Source organism: Sceloporus undulatus, chromosome 1, assembly GCF_019175285.1.
Source record: "Sceloporus undulatus isolate JIND9_A2432 ecotype Alabama chromosome 1, SceUnd_v1.1, whole genome shotgun sequence".
Lineage (NCBI taxonomy): Eukaryota > Metazoa > Chordata > Lepidosauria > Squamata > Phrynosomatidae > Sceloporus > Sceloporus undulatus.
The window spans coordinates 176,943,456-176,963,970 of record NC_056522.1 but is presented as its reverse complement, the minus strand read 5'-3'; the positions used below and the strand labels follow the sequence as shown (position 1 = coordinate 176,963,970).

General features: G+C 36.9%; 1 protein-coding gene across 2 annotated transcripts in view; it reads right to left on the bottom strand.

The window, feature by feature from the left end:
- Positions 1 to 1,302: 1,302 nt before the first annotated feature.
- AFTPH (aftiphilin) overlaps positions 1,303 to 20,515 on the bottom strand; it is a 36,002-nt gene continuing 16,789 nt past the window's right edge. Inside the window, exons 6-9 of one of the 2 annotated variants that reach the window (XM_042473972.1) lie at positions 18,463 to 18,523; positions 16,985 to 17,068; positions 14,196 to 14,319; positions 1,303 to 2,420 (exon numbers count right to left, since the gene is read on the bottom strand). In XM_042473972.1, coding sequence (XP_042329906.1) covers positions 2,276 to 2,420; positions 14,196 to 14,319; positions 16,985 to 17,068; positions 18,463 to 18,523 — 414 coding nt within the window. In that variant the 3' untranslated portion in view covers positions 1,303 to 2,275. The remainder of the gene's footprint in view (positions 2,421 to 14,195; positions 14,320 to 16,984; positions 17,069 to 18,462; positions 18,524 to 20,515) is intronic. The other variant, XM_042473979.1, reaches the window with a different exon arrangement.

Genomic DNA, 20,515 nt, shown 5'->3' with positions numbered 1-20,515 from the left:
TGCCATACTTTGGTCACATCATAAGAAGGCATGACTCATTGGAAAAAAAACAATAATGCTAGGAAGGAAGCAGAAAGAGAGGAAGGCTACACACTAGATGGATGGACTATTAAGCAGGTCATGGTTATGAATTTACAGGAACTAAGCAGGGCAGTGGAAGTTAAAGAGTCTTGAAAATGTTTCATCCACAGGGTTGCCATGAGTTAAGCTCAATTTGAGAGCAGTTAACAACAACAACAATATATAACACTCCCCTAGTGGTCAGAACAAATTAGGCTCTGTAAAATGCCTTTCTTTCTATTGAATTGTTAGTGGATAGTAAGAGTTCATTTCAGAACAGCTTACTCATCCACAAAGACATTGTGTAAGTTAGGAAAAAGATTTTAAATTAAGTTCCCTCAGTATTGACCTCAGGAATTTTTTTAAAATTATTTAACACTTACCTTGATGGTCCATAGTCTAATCTTCAAATCTTTTGGAATATCAGGCATTTTGCTCATTTTCAGAACCTTTTGAAAGATGCTCTCCACTTAAACATGGACAATAAGTTCACATGGATGTTACCTGTGTATGCTCTTTCATCTAAGTCAATACAGCCAATTCCAATATTATTTCAATGAACATGGCTTAAGCTGTACTCTCTGAGAAGGGCAAATGTAAAAATGAAATGACTTCCGAAATAATTCACCAAATGTTAAGGCTGTCCAACAGACCATAACATCAAAAATCTTTCCTAATTTTTAATTGGATCCTCTTTCTTGTAAATAACCTGTTGGCTCAGGTCCAACATTTGTGTGTTGCTTTCTCATACTGTTGTTCCAGTTCTCACTCCTACGGCATGGAGGCTGTCCTATGTATATCAGTGTATTACATTCAACTGTGAGAAGAAAATGTGATGAGAGCTTCAGTGGGTGTTTGTACACTTTGTTGCACAGGTTGCCCTTGCTGTCCTGGTGACTGTGCTTACCTCTGGTGCCTGATGAATCCAAGACAACCATCCAAGTTACACAGACCAACCAGGAGGAAACTCCTCAGGACTATCATTATAAACTTCAGCAATAGCCTAGATTTTTCACTTCTACATAGACACTGTTCAGTAGAAGGAAAACATTTTCACAGTTTGTCATCTGGACACAAAAAACACTTATCTCAAAATCTACAGTGTGTATTTCAGTTAAGTATATTGTAAAGGCGTTCCATCAAAATTTGTTTTTCCTTCTCAGTAGTGGAAAAAGTGGTCTTCACTTTTGCCTTTTGGTGGTACCGAAAGTGTCAGATGCACACCAATATTACTACACACAGTAACAGACTATATAACTTTATTTTTTTTTATTTTGTGTAAGCTAAGAGGAAATTTATACACTGAAATTTCAAAAAGACCTCAGGCATGCACATAAACCTTGTTAGAGGTTGTTCTACATAGCATTCTCTTTTTCCATAGGAATTTCCCCAAACATTTACAACTCATAGTTTTACTGTACATACAGCCTAAACCATAGCAGTCTATGATTATGTCAAATTTACACTGTGCAAAATCAAACATAAGAATAGTGGTACAACCAAAAAAAAATGTAACAGGTATATTTCACTGTAAGACAATCAGATAGTTTTGGTCCTTCCAGCCCAAATCAAATTGACTAATACATAGATTCCAAACAATTGAGTGGTTAGGCAGTGATCTATCACTTACTTAACTAAAAAGAACTGATAGTAAACCTCTTGGAAGGCAAAGATGATAAATCCATACTGTTAGAAGAATTAAAAACAAAAAACAATCTCCCAGTTCCCCCAAAGAAAAAGCCACATCAGATGAAAGCCACTGAAAGACCTACAATATTTGGAGTTTTTCAGTAAAAGGATTTTCATCAAAGGTAAGTGATTCAATCTAAGGGAGGGGGAAGGAAAAACTGATGGAAATATCATGAACAGCAAAGATTGGACCTTTTGATTTTTAAAAAATATTTATAAAGATTTTTAAGAAGGACACTACCAGTGTATTCCACAAAGACTAATGTTTACACCCCAGCACAACAAAAAAGGATAAATCTCCAAAAAAGGTTCAATCTTCCCCAGTTATTTACAGTTTTTCTTCTAATTATAAATTTAGGATTCCAGTATGTAAATAAATATACATAACTATGTATACCATTCTAGTGCTGCTTACCAACAAATCATCTGAATTTTCTTTTAAAAATTAAAGTGAGATTATTTTATAGGACCCAGAAAATGGGGTTAGGGCAAAAAAATCAATAGAAATTGTCCAATTCATTTCATTTTAGTCTACCTTGCCTTGGCAACTTGTCGAAGGTGTTAATGTGGCTGGAAACATCAACACCTTGGCATGCATGAAAGATAAGTCAGGAAGGCTAGAAATCACCTTGGCAGCTTCTTCACTGAGTTGTTCTTCCTTTTTGGGCTTTCTATTTAAAACAAAAAAAAGTTAAAGAAAGGTTACTCAAATATTGCTATAGAAAAATCTTCTACAAATACATTAACCTCACTGACAGATCAATTTCTTATTCCTTCCACCTTCAATACTGCCTCATGGGGCTACTCATTAATACTGCTGCAATGAAACTAGTACCCCTTTTCACATATGCTGAATTTTATGCAAATGTAATGCATCATTCTGAACTTGTTAATGTCTTGCACATAAGTAAGAAGTCTGTAAGAAGAACAAATCTCACCACCTATTATGGAAGTAAAAATTCTTAAGATTCTGCATCCACATTTGAAAAGTCATATCAAGTTCTCAGGACTGATATTTGATATTCCTGTTACAGGTTTTTAGGTGCAGTATCCATTTCTACACATGTGGTCTGCACACATTCATTATGGTGACATAACTTAAGTCTCAGAAATAGCCTATTTCAAACTAGTCAAATGGTTCAGCTATTTAACAAATATCAAGTTAATTAAATTCCCTTTCTGTTCACTGAAATTTGTATTAAGCTGCCTTGTCTTGCCTGTAGCTGAATAAGGACAGACAGAAAGAATTTCTGCCAATATATTTATTTTATTTTATTTTATTTTATTTACATGCAGGTTTTCTCCCAACACTAGGATTCAAGGCAGCTCACAGTAACATTAACTAAAAATGTGAGGATAAAAAACATGAAACATTATAATATTAAAAGATAATTAAACAGCAATATTAAATACCACTGAGGAAAAAGCAATTTAAAAGCACATGAACAGAGAAAGTTGAATATCCATCAGTTAAAAATCCCTTCCTATGTAACCAGAAAATTGTCAAAACCTTCTTGAATAAAAATGTTATTTGCCTGCTGGTGGAAGGACTACAGGGAGGGGTCAGTCTCATCTCACTTGGAAGATAATTTAACAGCATGGAAGTAGCAAGTTTAGAAGTAAAAACCTACTTAAAGGATATACAATTTCTTCTAAAGCAGACTCAGTAGCTTGAAGAGGAGGCTAAACCATGTATTTCAATCTCTACAAAGCTGGGTGGTGGGATAGAGACAGATTGCATACCTGTAACTGTAGTTCTTCAATAGGTCATTTATGAACTCACACAAGTGGGTTATTATCCTGTGCCTTGCAGTCCCTCTTTCAGAGCACTCTATAGCCCAACAGAAAGTAAAAGTCGATGTTCCTTTTGAGTCCTGCACATAATTGTGGGCACGATAACAAAACTTTGAAGAAGACTGCTCAAGCGGATTGAACCTCAACTTCCTCATGGTGGATTGCATCTTGTGAGTGTGCTCCAGCCAGAAGTCAGTCTCCAAATTAAACAGGTCAAGATCATCAAATGAGAGGTCCTCAACGACTGACCTAGCTTAGTAAAAAAGGCCCAACAACTGAAGTCATACATGATGACAGACAGCTACGCACTGGCCATAGCCTTACCCCCACAGTCAGCAATGTGCTGAGCAGTTCATGATGACCTGCCAGCTTGTGTGCCTCTGAATATAGAAAAGCCCCTCTACAGTTTTTGTGTCTGAGGTTAAGGAATGGAGTCATATTATCCCAAAGGAGTTGACTCTAAGCCCTCATGAAAGCTAAGCAGCTGGAGATCTTGGAAACATGAACAGCCAACGAGTAACATTTTCTCCCCATAACATTGAGTCCCTTGCCCTCTTTATCCTCAGGAGTAGTGTAGATATCGTGAAGCTCTGGATTGGGACAGCATCAAAAATTAGGTTTTGGATGCTGTCCCATCCAGGTTTTGGATGCTAAATCGTCAACTTTGTAGAGAACCTCTAACTTGCTGGAAATGGATGGAATGGATGATTGTTAAACATGGTTTCAGAATCATTTGCATAAGGTATGGAAGCATCGGCAAGGCTGTAGGAGTACTTGCTTAAGACTGAATCTGTTTGAAAACTGGATCTTCAAGCAGAGTGAGCTGTTGCTGGATCCTGATATCCAAAGATTTGGCCATGCAAAGCATCTGATCAACAAACACTTTGATATAATCAATTACAGAGAAGGGTTCATTGTCCCTAGCTCCATCAAAGATGACTTCCTGGTGGGTATGTCCAGTGAATCTGAGTCAGATCCAGACCCTGAAGTCCTAGATGCTGTGAAAAGACAAATGGTCTGACTAGCAACAACAACTGTGACAAAAAGAATAGATTTCCCCTTCATAGCAGAAGAGGTATTATGGGGTTGAGCAGGTTGAGAAACAGCATGGTCTTGAGATATACAGCCCTGCTATAGCTTTAGCTTCAACAGCTGAACACAAAGAAGAAGGTCGGGATGAGGAGTGTTCCTTCGATCCCTTCTTCTTGTTGTGATTAAGACTCGTCTCCAGTACTGTCTCTGGCTTTCTTAGCTTGAGTACATAAGGTATGAACCAAAGTACTCAAGGTTTTCTGTCTGGTGGGGCTGATATCCACTGGAACGAAAGCCACCTTTTCCACACTTGACATGGATATCTTCAAAGCTGAGGAATGATGTTGAATACCTGCTTCGACTGTTGTCAAAAGATGTTTACAATGCACATACTCAAGGTTTCAAGGCCTGTTGGTAGAAGACAGCTTTCAGGCAGCACTCTGTTGCATCTGGCCTGCAGTGTAAACGCAATAAAGTATGTACATGAAGGAACTATATGGGCTTCACCCAAACATTGAAGGTATCTCAAATGCCCATCTTGACCCAGAATCTTAGCACTGCATTTGATGCACTTCTTAAAAGAAGTCATTGGTATTGAGACAGCCCCCAGAGCTAGTGTGGCTCAAAGCCCACACTAACAATCAATCTTCAGAAGACATCTTCCAATTCGAGCACATGAACACTGTTCCTGATGAGGCAGCTGCAGAGACTGATGAAAAGCAACTGATTGGTTGTGGCAGGAGCCCATTATATAGGGCTGGCAGAGGTGGTTAGGGCTAATGCCAAAATTTTATGGAATTCTGCTACACAACGCTCTGAAAGAGGCACTGTGCAGGCGCAGGCTAACCCAGTTGTGTGAATCAAAGAGACCATGAAGAATTCTTCTGTTTCACACATAGCCCTCATGTGATACTGAGCTTTTATTAACTGGTTGCCTCCCACTCTTGAAATAGAATTTCATGAAAACGAAGCAGACAGTGTACATTTTGCTATGACCAAAAGCAAAGCATCTACTCCTACTATAAAACTTGTTTCTTTCTTTTGTTTGAAAGCATGTTTCACAGCAAATATTATAAAAAGCAATTTTACTAGCTATGTGAGGAAATATTTAGATTTGCAGAGCTGTATCTATTTTTCATTAGTGATCAGCCAGCAGAAACCCTAAATTTATTCTATATTGTAATTTAGAATGTCAGCCATAAATAAAATGGATATCTGAAATGACAACAGCTGAGCCAAAGCAACATCAAAACTTGCCCCTGAAACATATCTTTCAAAGGGGCTGAGGTAGGTAGCAAGAGACCAGTTATTAAATCTCCTCTCCATGTTGATCTTCACAGCATTATTTTATCTGCCTTTGATGTGTCTTTTAAAGGGACTAATTCAGTGCATGCAAGGTTTGGGGAGCTAAAAGACTGTCCTACCCACCTACCCCCTCCAACTTTCTCCCTGGCCAGGCCTCAACATGCTGCTTCAAAGTTAACATCTCCTCTCTGTTTTTCAGTTTCCTTATTGTCTAAAGTCCAAAACACACTGCAGAAATAATCCAGTTTGAGACTGCTTTAACTGCCCTATCTCAATGCTTGGGAATCCCGGGAACAGTAGTTTTGTGAGACATTTAGCCTTCTCTGTCAGAGAGAGCTCTGGTGCCATAATAAACTACAATTCCCAGGATTCCTTAGCACTGAGCCAGGGCAGTTAAAGCAGTCTCAAACTGGATTATTTTTGCAGTGTGTTCTGGACCTAAGTAAGGAACGGATTGTAAGAAAATCATACAATCATAGAATAATACAGTTGGAAGAGACCACAAGGGCCATCCAGTCCAATCCCTTGCCATCCAGGCAATCTCAATCAAAGCATACCCGACAGATGGCCATTGGTGGGAAGGTAAAAGTATTCTGTGCAGTCATGTTGGCCACATGACCACAGAGTCATCTTTAACAATGCTGACTCTTCGGTTTAGTAACGGAGATGAGCACCGCCACCTATGGTCAGACACAACTTGACAGGGGAATATGTTTACCTTTTACCTTTATAAAACAAACTACAGTTTATTATATCTATTTAGAGGTAATGACTTTGTTCTGACATTAAAGCTATTTTAGCTATATCACTAACTAAAACTACCACCTTTAGTATTATTTGAATGAACAATGACTTATGAGAGCTCCCTTCTCTCCCCTTCAACCATGGCTACAAGTAGACAGAAAGTCCTATCTTCCTTTTAACTAGGGGTCTGTAATTACAGCCCTCTAGATTTTGGACCACATATCCCATCAGCCCTAGTGAGCATAGCCAATGGTGCACGTTGCGATTTCTAGTGGGAAAACATCTGGTGGAAAAACATCTGGAGGGCCCAAGCTGCCTACCCCAGTTGAAACTAAACATGGTTATTCATTATGTCCCAAAGTGAATAAACTGTGGGTAATTTTAATTATGGTTTAGAAAAGCAAGCCAGCTTCAAACTATAGTTTGAGCCCCCGCTTGCTTCTATAAACTCTAATTAGGACTAACCACAGTTTTGGATTTACATATAAACAATAGAAGATGGTTAATGAACAATGAGGAAAAGCTTTTGATTTCCTTCTAAATAGTCGTGCTTGATGACTCACACATTTAACACTGTTACAGTATTTTTGAACTAAATGAATGTCAATGGACCTTCTTGCATCAATGCATTTGACATGTGGTACTGGGGAAGATTGCTGAGGATCTTGTGGATGGCCAAAAAGACAAACAAATGGGTCCTAGAGCAGATCAAGCCAGAGATCCCCCTGGAAGCCAAGATAACAAAACTGAGGCTGTCATACTTCGAGCACATCATGAGAAGGGAGGACTCACTGGAAAAAACAATAATGCTAGGAAAGGTGGAGGGAAGTAGAAAGAGAAGAAGGCCACATGCTAGATGGTTGGACTCTGTTAAGGAGATCATGGATATGAATTTGCAGGATCTAAGCAGAGCAGTGGAGAACAGGGAATCTTGGAGATGTCTCATCCACAGGGCTGCCATAGGTCAAGATTGACTTGAGGGCAGTTAACAATAAATATGCTATTCATTTTACATTTTTTTTTTTCAAAATACTCTTTACATACATATATAGACTCTCATTTAGGCTAATTACATAAGTCAAAATAAGCAATATAGAAAGAAATAAATAAAAAGAGAAGCATGGAAAAAAAAAGAAAAACAAAAACAAAAACAAAAAAAACAAAAAAAAAACAAAAAAAAACAAAAAAAAGGAAAAATAAACAAAGGGAGAAAACAAAAAATGTAAAAGGCATCATCGGTGGTGTATCTCAAACATAAGCAGTTCAACAAATCAACCATACAAAATAAAATAAAGATTAAATTGACTTGAAAAACGAACAAATAGAAAAACAAAAACAATCAGTCTTCCAGTTCCGGATCCCTCTATTCCAAAGTTTTATATTTCTTCTTTGTATATCTATACAGCTATCAATTTCTTATTGCATTCCTCGCTTTAACTCATCTTTCCTTACCGCCCCACTCTTTAAGCTTTCCTTTTTCCATTACTGTTTATCTAGAAGGAACTATGGTATCCATTGCTCATTTCTAATTCTTATTTATTCTATTGTAGCTAACATGTCTGGGAATTACCATCTCTTCTTATATTTGACATCAGGGGAGATTACCACTCTTTCCGACCTTTCATTTCTTAACTTTAAATTGTACATATATGTTGGAGCGCTCCAGATCATGTCCAACGTTTCTTACAATAATTAGATAGAGGTAGCCATATATCTTCATAGTTTTCCTCATATTTAACAGTATCCTTTAAACGTGTGGTAATCATATCCATCTCTACCACATCCAGTGCTTTAGTCAACCATTCCTCTACATCAATTTCTCCCTGGTTTTTCCAATTTCTGGCGATTACTATCCTTGCAGTTGTAATTAAGTAAAGTACTGGCTTCAAATACTTTCTGACCTCTGTATCAGTGACAATGTTTAACAAATACGTTTCTGGAATTAGTTTAACATTTATATTATACATACTTTTTATGCACTTATATACCGCTTTCCAGAATTTTTGTATTATCGGACAGGTCCACCACATGTGATAGAAGGTTCCCAATTGTTTACCACACCTCCAACAATCTGTCTCTCTGGTTTTATACATTTTGGCAATTCTAATTATTATACATTATTATAACTATTCCAATAAAATAATTCCCACTTTAAGTTTGGAATATGTTTGAATGTAACAAACCATGCCAGACCATTATTAAGAGCTGTTCGACAGTGGAACACATTCCCTTGGAGTGTAGTGGAGTCTCCTTCCTTAGAGGTCTTTAAGCAGAGGCTGGATGGCCATCTGTGGGGGATGCTTTGATTGAGATTTCCTGCATGGCAGAATGGGGTTGGACTGGATGGCCCTTGTGGCTTTTTCCAACTCTACGATTCTATGATTCTATTTAAAGCACTAGAAAATATTCTTAAAGAATGTCCAACTCCACTTTTTCTGGAAAATCCACATCACTGATGAGAAGGAGACAAATGTTGTGTTGCAGTAACACTTGGCTACAGCTGGCTTTGTACAAACCTATTTTTAGAGATACAATATGATCCAATTTTGGACACAGCTACTAGATTTAGAAAGTGTGTCGTAGTGGATTGAGTGTTGGACTACAACTGGAGATAGGGTTTGATTCCCAGCTTGGCTATAAAACTACTGGGACTGCATCTGCACTGCAGTAATAATCTGGTTTGACACTGCTTTAACTGCCGTGGCTCAACGCATGGAATGCTGAGAATGGTAGTTTTGTAAGGTATTTAGCTTTCTCTCTGAGAGTTTTGTGGAATATTTAGTTCCACTCTGATACTACAACAAACTACAACTCCCAGAATCCCATAGCATTGAGCCATGGCCGTTAAAAGTGGTGACAAACTGGATTATTTCTGCAGTGCAAACACAGCCCAAGTGACCCTGGACAAGTCACATGCTCTCAGCCTCAAATGAAGGAAATGAGAAACATTCTCTGAACTAATCTTGCTCAGAAAGCCCCATGATAGGTTTGCCTTAGGGTTACCATAAGTCAGAAACAACTTGAAGGAACACAACAACAACAACAACAACAACAACAACAACAACCACCAATCAATGTAACAGATAAAAAAAACACTACATATATAATACAATAAGGCAGAACCTTTCCTGTTGGAGCCTCTTAAATTCCCCAAGAACCCACTCCTTACAGTTAAAGGAGCCACTGAAATAGTTTGCAGTACATTGGAAATGGGAGAAGGAGGAGGAACAGAAAACTTATTTCTTGCCTAACAAAAATATGCCTTTTGAGAAAGTCATTTTAATGCCTGATATTTAGGTTCATGCTACAAAAATACTACTGTTCCAGTATTTATAACTGAAAGAAAAAATAATTATATCTTTTCTTAAAATGAAATACACAGCATATCAACATTCCCCAATACATTCCTCCCTTATGGCCAGGAGCATATGCCTTTACTTCATCTTAATTTCAACCCAAGCAGATCTGGTGGCATCAAGTAAGGTAACTTTTCTTTCTGCTTCATGTAATTTTTTTTTTGCCTGTGAACAGACTTCAGAATAGGTGTTTCTTTCTCTCTACTGGAGCTGTGGTTTAGAAGATAAATATTAACTCAAAGTGAATATTTATTCAGCAACTGAGATGTGCCCAATGTTGGAAACTTATATATGGTGCCAGGAGTTGAAGTTACCCCACCTACTGCCAAGCTGACTGCAACCATCCATAAAATATTTCTATATAGCCTCAAATCTTCCTTCATCTGATGCCACAAGCAAATGCAAGGATTAACAATTTTCAGTTCTACACATTCCTTCAGCTGCCATTCTGTAGAAGAGCTGTATCACATGCAACCATGGCTTCAAACAGATTATGCAATGCATCCTGAAATATATTCAGTCCGCTCTCCATATCAGCGGACTTGCCATCTGTGGATTTAACCATCCGCAGATGGTAAGCCTCAATTTTTCTTAATGGTGGTGGGTGGATTCAGCTGCACTAGCAGGGTCTGGAACAGATCCCCCATGGATACTGAGGTTTGACTGTACTCAAAAAAAGCAACATCGTACTCATGCTACCACAAATTCTTGTATTTTTGTGATACCAAAATGTTTTAATTCATCTTTTTATCCTGAAATGTCCTGTCACGGCCTATCTCCTGATTTTGATCTTCTGCTTCTACTGTCTCTCCTCTGGCCTGTTTCATCTCACCAAATGTATTTCCATGTCTTTACGCTGAAAATCCAAATGCTACTCATTATCAAATCTAAAACTATAAATTATATGAACTATGAACAGGCAACCAACCTGATTTTAATCAAATGCCTAGATAGACTTAAATTACTTTGCTTAAAACTAAATTAAAACTAGATTTGAATTAGTTTGTTTAAAACTAATTTGTTCTTTGACATTTTAACAATGAATTGAATACACTAATGCTTACAGACTGCCACCAGATCAGTAAAATAAGAGTATCTGCATGTCAGACAATTCAGCACAAATCTATAAAGAATCAACACCAATACATACGTCTTCACCTTTCTGTGCACTTGGCAAGAACATTCGGAATTTAAATGGCATTTTTGGGATGGAGGTATTAATATCTGCACTATATATACAATAGCAGTAAAGGCAAGGGAAGTTTAGATCGAAAAGACTGAAGCCATTAACCATTATCCTGATAACTACAGCCAAGTTGGGGGGGGGGGGACACTACAATAAAGCAATTGACCAAAATTTTAACTTATGTCAAAAGAGACTCATGCCAGATTTTCACTCTTTTTGTGCCAGTACTGAACAGTCAAGCAGACATTAAAGAAGAACTGAGGTTTTGCACTCCCTCAAGTGGCAAAGTGTTGGATTAACATAACTACAGCAGTTGTTCTATGTGTTACCAACTTGGAATGATTTAGCTTGCAGACAAACAATTCCAAAAACAGATTTTCTGGTAGATCTTTTTAAATCTTTAACATTAATTGTAGAAAAAATAATTGTGTATCACCTGCAGGAGTTGCTCACTGTATTCTGCATGTGCTTGTGACTGGCTGAGTTGCATACTGGCCTTTAAATAATACTGGTAGATTTATCAATTTTACATTATAAAAGCCACAGACAAACAGCAATTCTGCCAGTCAAGGCACTAACTTGAGAAGTACCAGCCTCCATCACATTTCTGCCAGTCCCATTTAATCTACACTCCTCTGCTATCCTGCACTACCATTGCTGCACTGCGGTTTCTGCCTCCCCACTCCCCATAGGTAGAACTGCTGTGTAGAACGCTGCACTGAGTGTACTGCTTTACAAGAGCTGACTTTGAGGACCTTGCCATGGCAGGCATGAATAGTCTATTGGGTGTGTGGTCATGTGTGCTGCTGTAGCTCTCATTGCATTTCCTCTGGAAGTTAAATTAAAATAATTAAGAGTTTGTTTCCTTGTTGAGGTGCTCAGATTGGCATCTGCCACCTACAGACAGCCATAGCAACAGTCTTCTGAACTGGTATGGATGGGGAGAGTGGTGAACCCACGACTCCAAGTGACAGCTGCCTCATACTGTATTGCCTAACAGGAGAAGCATCCTTGAGCCTGGGGCAACACAAAGCAGGTTTGTTTCTCTTTTAGTCTGAACATATTTTTGGTTTGTAAGAATGATCAAAAATCCTACCATTATTTAAAATAAAAGTTAAACACATGGTTACATATCCAATGTGACCTGAGTGATAGTTCCTACGTAACTGGAACCTATGGTTTTTACAGCAGAAACAGCTATCTTGGCTTACATGATGAAAATGCTTCAGGTGATGGTAGACTGCTAACAGACCCATGTCACATTACCACTGGGTAGGTTATCATAATAGCAACTATTCATTTTGCATGTGAAAATTAGCTCAACTGAAGAACACTGCTTTAAGATTTTCATGTAACCACAATCTGCACTGTAAAGTGTGTTTTTCACAGCTACAAATCACCACTTGAGCAATCACTAGAGTTGTCAAGTAACAATGCACCTGTAAGCCAGCCTTAAATCACTCCATGAATTGTCTCACTGCAAGTATCCATGCTAGGAGCAAATACCTAAAGAACACATCTCTGTAGGAAGGTAGCACTACCGATTCATAGCCTGAAACTTTGTGCTGTACCTTGTATTCCAGAAGATATAGACTTGCCTTTTTAAAAAAAAAATCAGAAAGGCTGGATACAGACACTTGAAATAAATAAACTGACATCTAAATTGCATGTGATCTGTATGGCACAGATGAACAAACCCTACACACATGACATTATTCTGCTTGCAAATTAAAGCAAGCCAATGAACAGCAGTTTAAAATGGTTCTCCTTCTGTACTTACACAGGGGAGAGGATATTTTAACTAGGTCTAAATTCTCAATGAAGTAATTTTAAATCAATAATGGTTATTTATTAAGGAAGAAAGATGGATATCCCAGAGTCAAGAATGAGAGGGCTGCAACAGAATGGAAAGTAGCAGAGAAATGGGATTAAACAGAAGCTTCCAAGTGTATTTAAGAAGAATAAACATGTCCTTATATAAGAAATGTTTTCGTGAAGGAGAGCACTTGGGAAAAGGGGGAAGAAAAAAAGAAAAGAAACACGAATTAATGATAAAATTAGTAGTATTATACCTTTGTGGAATTATGAATAGTATATGATGAAAAGAAGACAGTAAGAAGAATGAAGATACAGTATTAATAACAATTTTATGTGAGTTTTTTTTAAAATTACTGGTTTAATATTAGATGGTTTGATATGAATAAGATTTAGATAAGGTAGTAAAGAATGGATAATTAATTTAATTTACTATATACTGTATGTGTAATAGCATGTAAAAGATTTTTTTAAATACTACTGTATGTAGGTTATAATACTAATAAAAATTATAAAAAATATAAGAAATATTTTCACTATGGAGTGATAACACAAAATATGGACTTTAGTTAGAACAGCACAGAAATTATGCCCTTGCTATCACCTGTAAGCAAGCTACGTTTTCAGCTAAGCTTATGATATGTGAAGCTGCGTACTGGTCTTGCGACATGTCAAAGAGCTTTCATCACTGCAGATCAACTGCCAGAAGGCTACATATTGGCGTTGACAAGCTGAAAGTTAGAGAAGTTCTGACATGACGAAGTCATCACCATCTTGGAAGCACAAGGAGTTTCATATTCTTGAGGCCAAGGAAGCCTAATTTTAACGTGAGGTTTATATGGTAGTCTGAGATCCTATTTGTGCACTGATGAAGTGAAAAACTATCCCAGCATAGCTGTCCAAGTTTGTGTAAAGAGGGAGGGAGGGAGGAAATATATATGGTGGGACTGGAGCTATGCCTATCAAGGCCTGACTCGCTTGTCAGCTGACCTCTTGACAATCATTGAGAACTGGTCACACAAGGAGTCCAGGAGGTCTTGTTGCACAAGTGCAAATTGCTTACATGACTAGGCTTGCATGAACACTGCACCCCATTAGGATCCACTTGTTAATATAAGAAATTCAGCTTTGGTTTCTTAAGTTTCAGATTCAACTTTGGTCGCATAAGTTTCAGTTTTCAAGAATTAAAGGATTCATTAGTCACAATGACTTACTTTGCTGATGAGCTTGCTTTCTCCACAGTAGACATTAGCTTTGCAAATGCATCTGTTACTTTACTGGTGGTATTGGAAGTTTCCAGCTTGGAGGTTGTCAGCTCGTACAATTCTGGATCCACACCTTATAGCATAAAATCATAATGAGTGATTGATGAAAATAGGTGTGAAATGTTTCCTCTCAATTTAGGAATCTATACTTCCATATTCTGTAAACATCTGAACTATCAACATTTATTGTAAACAAATCAAACACAATGTTAATTCTTCTCCTGGCAGAAAATAGAACTACAGATAAGGCATATACGATGTCAGCCAGAAGCAAACAATAATATTGAACAATAGTTTTCTTTTGACATAACCTAGAAATGGTTTCAGATCATGAGAGAATAATACATGGTGCTTTTAAGCTTCCATTTTCATTCCCTTGTTTCTATAGAACATACAAGTGTTAAGTGAAGTGCTCATGCCATTTCCTCTTCCTTTTCAATAACGTATAAGCGTTGTTTCAATCTTTTGTCTAGTTTCTCACCTTCCAATAGAACATGTTTATAGTAGGAGGGATTTGGGGAACCAAAAATCTCCTTAACAACAACAAAGATTATTATGAAAAAGAAAAAAGCTTTATAAATCATGTTATCTGGGCAAACTGGACAAAAATTCAATCTTTTTTTTTAAACCTGGCACACCTAGGAGTACAAAATGGTGACAAAAGCAAGGGGGGAGGTTTATATTTTTTGGTAATTTTGACAATGACTCCAAGAAAAACAGCTGAATTTTTTCCCCAAAAAAATGAGTTCTGTGAATATTAAATGGTGTGTTTATACTATTTTGTATAATTAGAGACGTAAACCTTCAATTAAGCCAAAAATGGCATAGCACTGACATCCCAATCTCGTTAACTATTCCATTAGAAGTTTTACGTTCAGATATCAATATGAAACCAGTATACTTTGTTTTAAAAAAAATACTGTCAGATGTTTACAGAACCTGTAAAACATAAAAGGCACAGGCCTTCGGAGGAGGCACATATAGAATAAACAAGACATAAAACTTCTGAAATCCCAGTAATGTACGCTGATTTGTAAAGCTCTACATAATTGTGATTTTCAAAATCTAAAATGTCTGTTGATTTTAAAGGACACAGTAGCATGTTACAAATAATATTTCCAAGCCATTTGTCAAATACAGCATCATTAATTAGTTTGCACTGATCAGCTTAGTATATGATTATGGAATTATTATAGATATGTTGTAACAGATATTATTTCATTAAATTTAACAAGGTGTTTGAAAACATGAAAAGGCTTTTCAAACATATGAAGAATTTTGCTGACACAGGTTCTGATTTAAATATTTTAGTTCACATACAAAATATTTACAGTATTTTAGTGGGAAATGGGCATATCAGAAGCCTTAATAAGACTGAAGTACTTTAAGAACAAAATATAGACCAAGCTCCCAGCTTAGACACACAAACATATACTCTGACATACATAACCCACAAACATAGCTCCAGGCTAGAAGCAAATGACTTTCCAAGAAACAAGCCAGAAAACCTACAGGCAATGTTGTGGATTGGATGACAAAATCCTAATGAGAACCCAGAAAAAATGATAATGTGACTTCAAAATGATAATTTCAGATGGATGTATCAGAAGTCAAACTGCATTTTAGTAGCTGCCAAAATGCATGTACTAATAATGACCATCATTTTTGAAATTAAAATGCATTAATGGATTTAAAAATAGATCTCATCTGTACTTTTCATTTCCAAATACCTGCATATGATCAACTTATCAGTTCTAATGAAATGTTAAACTCTGCCTTAATTATCTTAGCAAAAGGAAGGAAAACCCCTGCAGACACAAAAGCAAGGGCATGTTCTTTCCACCCATAAAAACATTTTCACGGAACATAGCAAAGCCCTGTTCTCCCTCCCCCTCACAATGTATTCATGAGTATACAAAACAGGCCTGCTCTGCTGACTCAAGCACTGTGCTGGACTGGGTATGTGGGAGATCTTCTACTCCTCATAAAAATACAAAGGGCACAAGTGTTTTCTTAACCATACAGCAGTGCTACCACTTAATACTTAAAGTTCTTTGCAATTCAGTTTTTTTTATAGATGAATATTTCAAGGTGGAGTAAGAGGTATTGATATTTTCAAGAAGAAATGGAAGCAGCCTATACTGTGAAAGTATATAGTGTCTTACCAGATTTTCTCCTGAATTTTCATATTTAACATGAAGCAGTTTAAAGTATCTAAATGTCATATAGAGCTACATTTATCTTGTCTTGTCTAAAATATCAACTGCACAGCTTTTCCACAAAGCTGCCAAGTGCCAGTTCTTCCTAGGAACATCATTACTGCTAAGTGAAGTTGAAGATATCTTCCGTAGATTTTATGTATTAAGACCAATGAGACATACTTCTAAGTAACGCAAAGACCAAGGAAGACATTTTCAGAAACACATATTCAGCAATATTGGTCTTTTGTTCTAACTGTATTTTAAGTTATGATATACATGAACATTCAGTAAGGTTGTTCACATTTCTGATATTTTAAAATTACCAAAATTCACTGTTTACAGATCTATAGCACAGGTCAAGTTGCATTAATTGTCCACTGAAGACAAATAATGAAAGAGGACACTGTATTAAAGTGGGCATCTTAAAGAAAATTAAAGCACAGATATTCTTGTTTGTAGGAAAGTCACAAAATGCAGCTCATGCTTTTAGTAAGAATGTTAAAAGATTAAATTTGCAGCGTTTAGGACTCTGCTGACCTGGGATAGTGGTGGTGGTGCTAGAGCTACTGTCATCCACGGGCCCAAAGAAATCAAGGTTCAGAAGAGTGGAACCTCCACTAGCTTGAAATTCAGTGACCGTGTTGGTAGGCAGCCATATAGAAGGTAAGCCAAGGTAGGAATTTATGTGTAAAAAGGGGGTAAGACACACACTTGAACATGCCAGTTATAATTAGTACTTATTACATTGTGTTTTTATAATTAACATAAATAGTGCTTACAAGATTAGTTTGTAGTTTCTAAGATGTTAACAAGTCAGTGTACATTCTCATGTACATATGCAACAAATATTCCATCACTAATAACTTAAAAGCTAGCCCATAATTTTTAGAAAAATGGACAGAACCAGAGAGATTCAGAAAAGATGTGTCCAATTAAAGGGAAACATTCAGAACCATTCTTTGAATGCAAAGCCAAGAGTCACTACAAAATTTAAGATACTGACAAACTGAATTGCTAGTTTAAGGTAGTGGATTGTCAGTAGGTTAGCAAAACAGTGAATATACACATTGGCAACAATGGTTCTCATTAAATACAAGTTCTCAGTGGCAAACTATATAGTTCCCCTTTAATACTGAAACAGAAAAATCAGGAATACATTTTAAAGAAATTGTTATAAGAAGGCATGATGAACTGACTGAAGTAGTAAGACACCAGACAACAGCAAAAGAGTCCATCCAGGCTTTCCTTCAGCACCTTGATATGAATCAAAGTTCTTACAGCTTTAAACATTGTACAGTAATGTTTTCAAGTCACTGATGTGGCCATTAATTATGATAGGTTCAACTGCATTTAACAGAAGAGACAAACTGTGTTACTATCTGGTAAATTTTTGTTTAATTTAGAAACATTTAGATTTTGAAGTTGTGTTCATGTTCTTGGCAATTAAACTAGAAAAAAAACCAAGAGAATACAATTTGTTTGCCATTAACAGAAGATTTATTCAAGTAGTAAATTTCATAGCATAAATGAATAAAAATTAAAGTGGACTAATATTTCATCTTATATAATATCTGTACATTTTAATTTTTTTAAATTAAAGTGCACTCGTTGCAAATATGGGTTGTTAAAAACTGTGCTTGGAAGCAACCATCAATACACTTGATTTTGCCATTTAGAACTTTACCAAGAAGTCTATATAGACAGGACTTTTTTGGGGGCCAGAGTTCTAGTGTCAAGTAAAATTCACTTAACTATTCCAGTCTTTAAACATGTAATGCAGTATTTTAGACCACAGGTGTATGAAATTCAGCAAAATAATGTCTTACCTTGCTCTTAAGCATTACAAATTGCTTTAAATTGGGCATAGCTAAAAAGAAAGAAAGCCTGAATTTCCAAAGTTAAGAAATATATATATTATATATATATTTAAAAATATCAGCAGAGAGATGTTTGTCTGAACTTTGTAGCTTTCTTAACTCTAGCTCTGGTGCTAGAGGCTCTACGGAGAGACGTACCATCTAAAGGGTTAGTAAGGCCACTGCTACTCCAGTCAAACTGGACAGGTGGTAGAGATTCCTAGAGTTGAAAAGTCAGAAATCAGATTTTACAGTTAGGTTATAGCATAATAAAATGTCTTGTGTGAATTTTTTTTCTGCATGCAAGCAAAAACGCAACATTTGAAAAGCCAAAGAACAAATTTTGAGTTCACAATGAAGTCAATAAAAATCATCCTCTCATGTAATCTATAAATAACTATAATTTATAGTCTGTTCCTAGAGTGGCCAAGCCTAAAAATGTATGTGGGCACCCCTGCCAAAATACAGAAAGAAGTGACAATATTATGCTAATGCTACAAGCACACTCTGTATCGAGATGATAGGGAAACAATCAGCTTCCAAAACAACACAGTTTTATCAGCTTTTCAGTTTTGAAAATATAAAAAAGGAGTCACTAGCAATACAATTACATAGATACAAGGCAACAGTTGGGTAAAAACAGTAGAATGAAATACTCTTTAAAGAACTATTTCAAAGCGGTTAGCAATATTTGTTGTACACCAAACTAAGGAGATTAAAGATCAGTGGACTTATGGGCACGTAACTGGATTGAATTGTTAATACATTGGGCCAGGATATAGAAACCTTTGTGGTTTTCAGTTTGGACTCGGTGGCCAGCATGAAAGTTACAAAGAAGAAGCTTGCTAAATAATGACTTTAAACATGACCTCAGTTTTTTTGTTTTTGTTTTTGTTTTTTGGACACATAAGGCAGGAGAGGCACAGGTTGACAATTAATGCCACTTTATAACTGCATTAAATATTGGTTTGGGTTGTGACCAGGTCCCACCCCAAAAGGAGTTTCCTCCATTTATGGAGGGTACCAGGATCTGGTGGAAGCCTCCTGCAAGAGGAAGGGGACAAGACAATGAACTTTATGCATTTCCCTTTTCCCTTCCAAGTGCCACCTTCCACGCTGTCCTGGAATGTCTTCTAATACTTTTAGACAAGTCTTTAAAAGAAGCAGTGGTGCAGGAATGAGGGATTGTGTTTGGGCACTTCCTATTCTTCGTCCAGAATGAGTTGAATTCTACAGAGTGCAATTCTGTATCCAGCACAGTAACAAGAGCCCTACTAGGATTTGCTTTTGAAGCAATCTCTTTGAATTTTAGGGAAGTTCGTTCTATGGGGAAAAGAAGAAAACTGTACTGGCTCTTGGAGATTTTAATCAATTTTATTTGCAAAAAACAAGGCCATCTTTAGATTCATTACAATCTTGAGATCCATCTCCCTTCATGTGTTTGTGCTGCCCCTACCTCACCACTTGCTGCTTCTATTATCTATAAGGGTAAAGCTAGTCCCTTGACTTGAATATCTAGTTGTAGGAGGCAGTGCTCATCTCCTTTACTAAGCCAAAGAGCCAGCATTGTCCAAATACCACTCTGGTGATCATGTGGACAGCATGACTGAACCAAATGCTGTTACCTTCCCACTGAAGTGGTACATATTTATCTACTTGCATTTGCATGCTTTTGAACTGCGAGGTTGGCAGAAGCTGGGACTAGTGACAGGAGCTCACCCATCATGCAGCCATTGGGCCTTGAACTGCCAACTTTCTGATCTTCTGATCGTCAGAACTGCCATCTTAACCACTAAGCCACCACATCCCTTCTCTATTATCTATACTTGAATAATTTACATCTCCCTCTCACAACAAGACAGAGCCAGGCAGAATCAAAGCATGGTAGCAAATTGTTCCATAAAATCTCAATCTCCCTTTCTTTTGGCATGGTGATTACAGTTTGCAGAACAATATAAAAACAGTGTAGTGGACAAAGGCAGATTTGTCCTACTTGCACTATTTTACAAGATTTAAAATATACCTGAATATATTCAAAAGTTTGCTTTTCAACTGATTCTGAAAGTTTAACATTGCAGAACAGAGTGCTACATATGGAGGAACATGATCCCTTATATCCAGTATATGCACTCATGGATGAGGATTTCCTAGCCTGCCCTCTGCTGGGAAGAGCACAGTTCAGTCACTTTGTTCATCCTTTTGGACAAAGCTC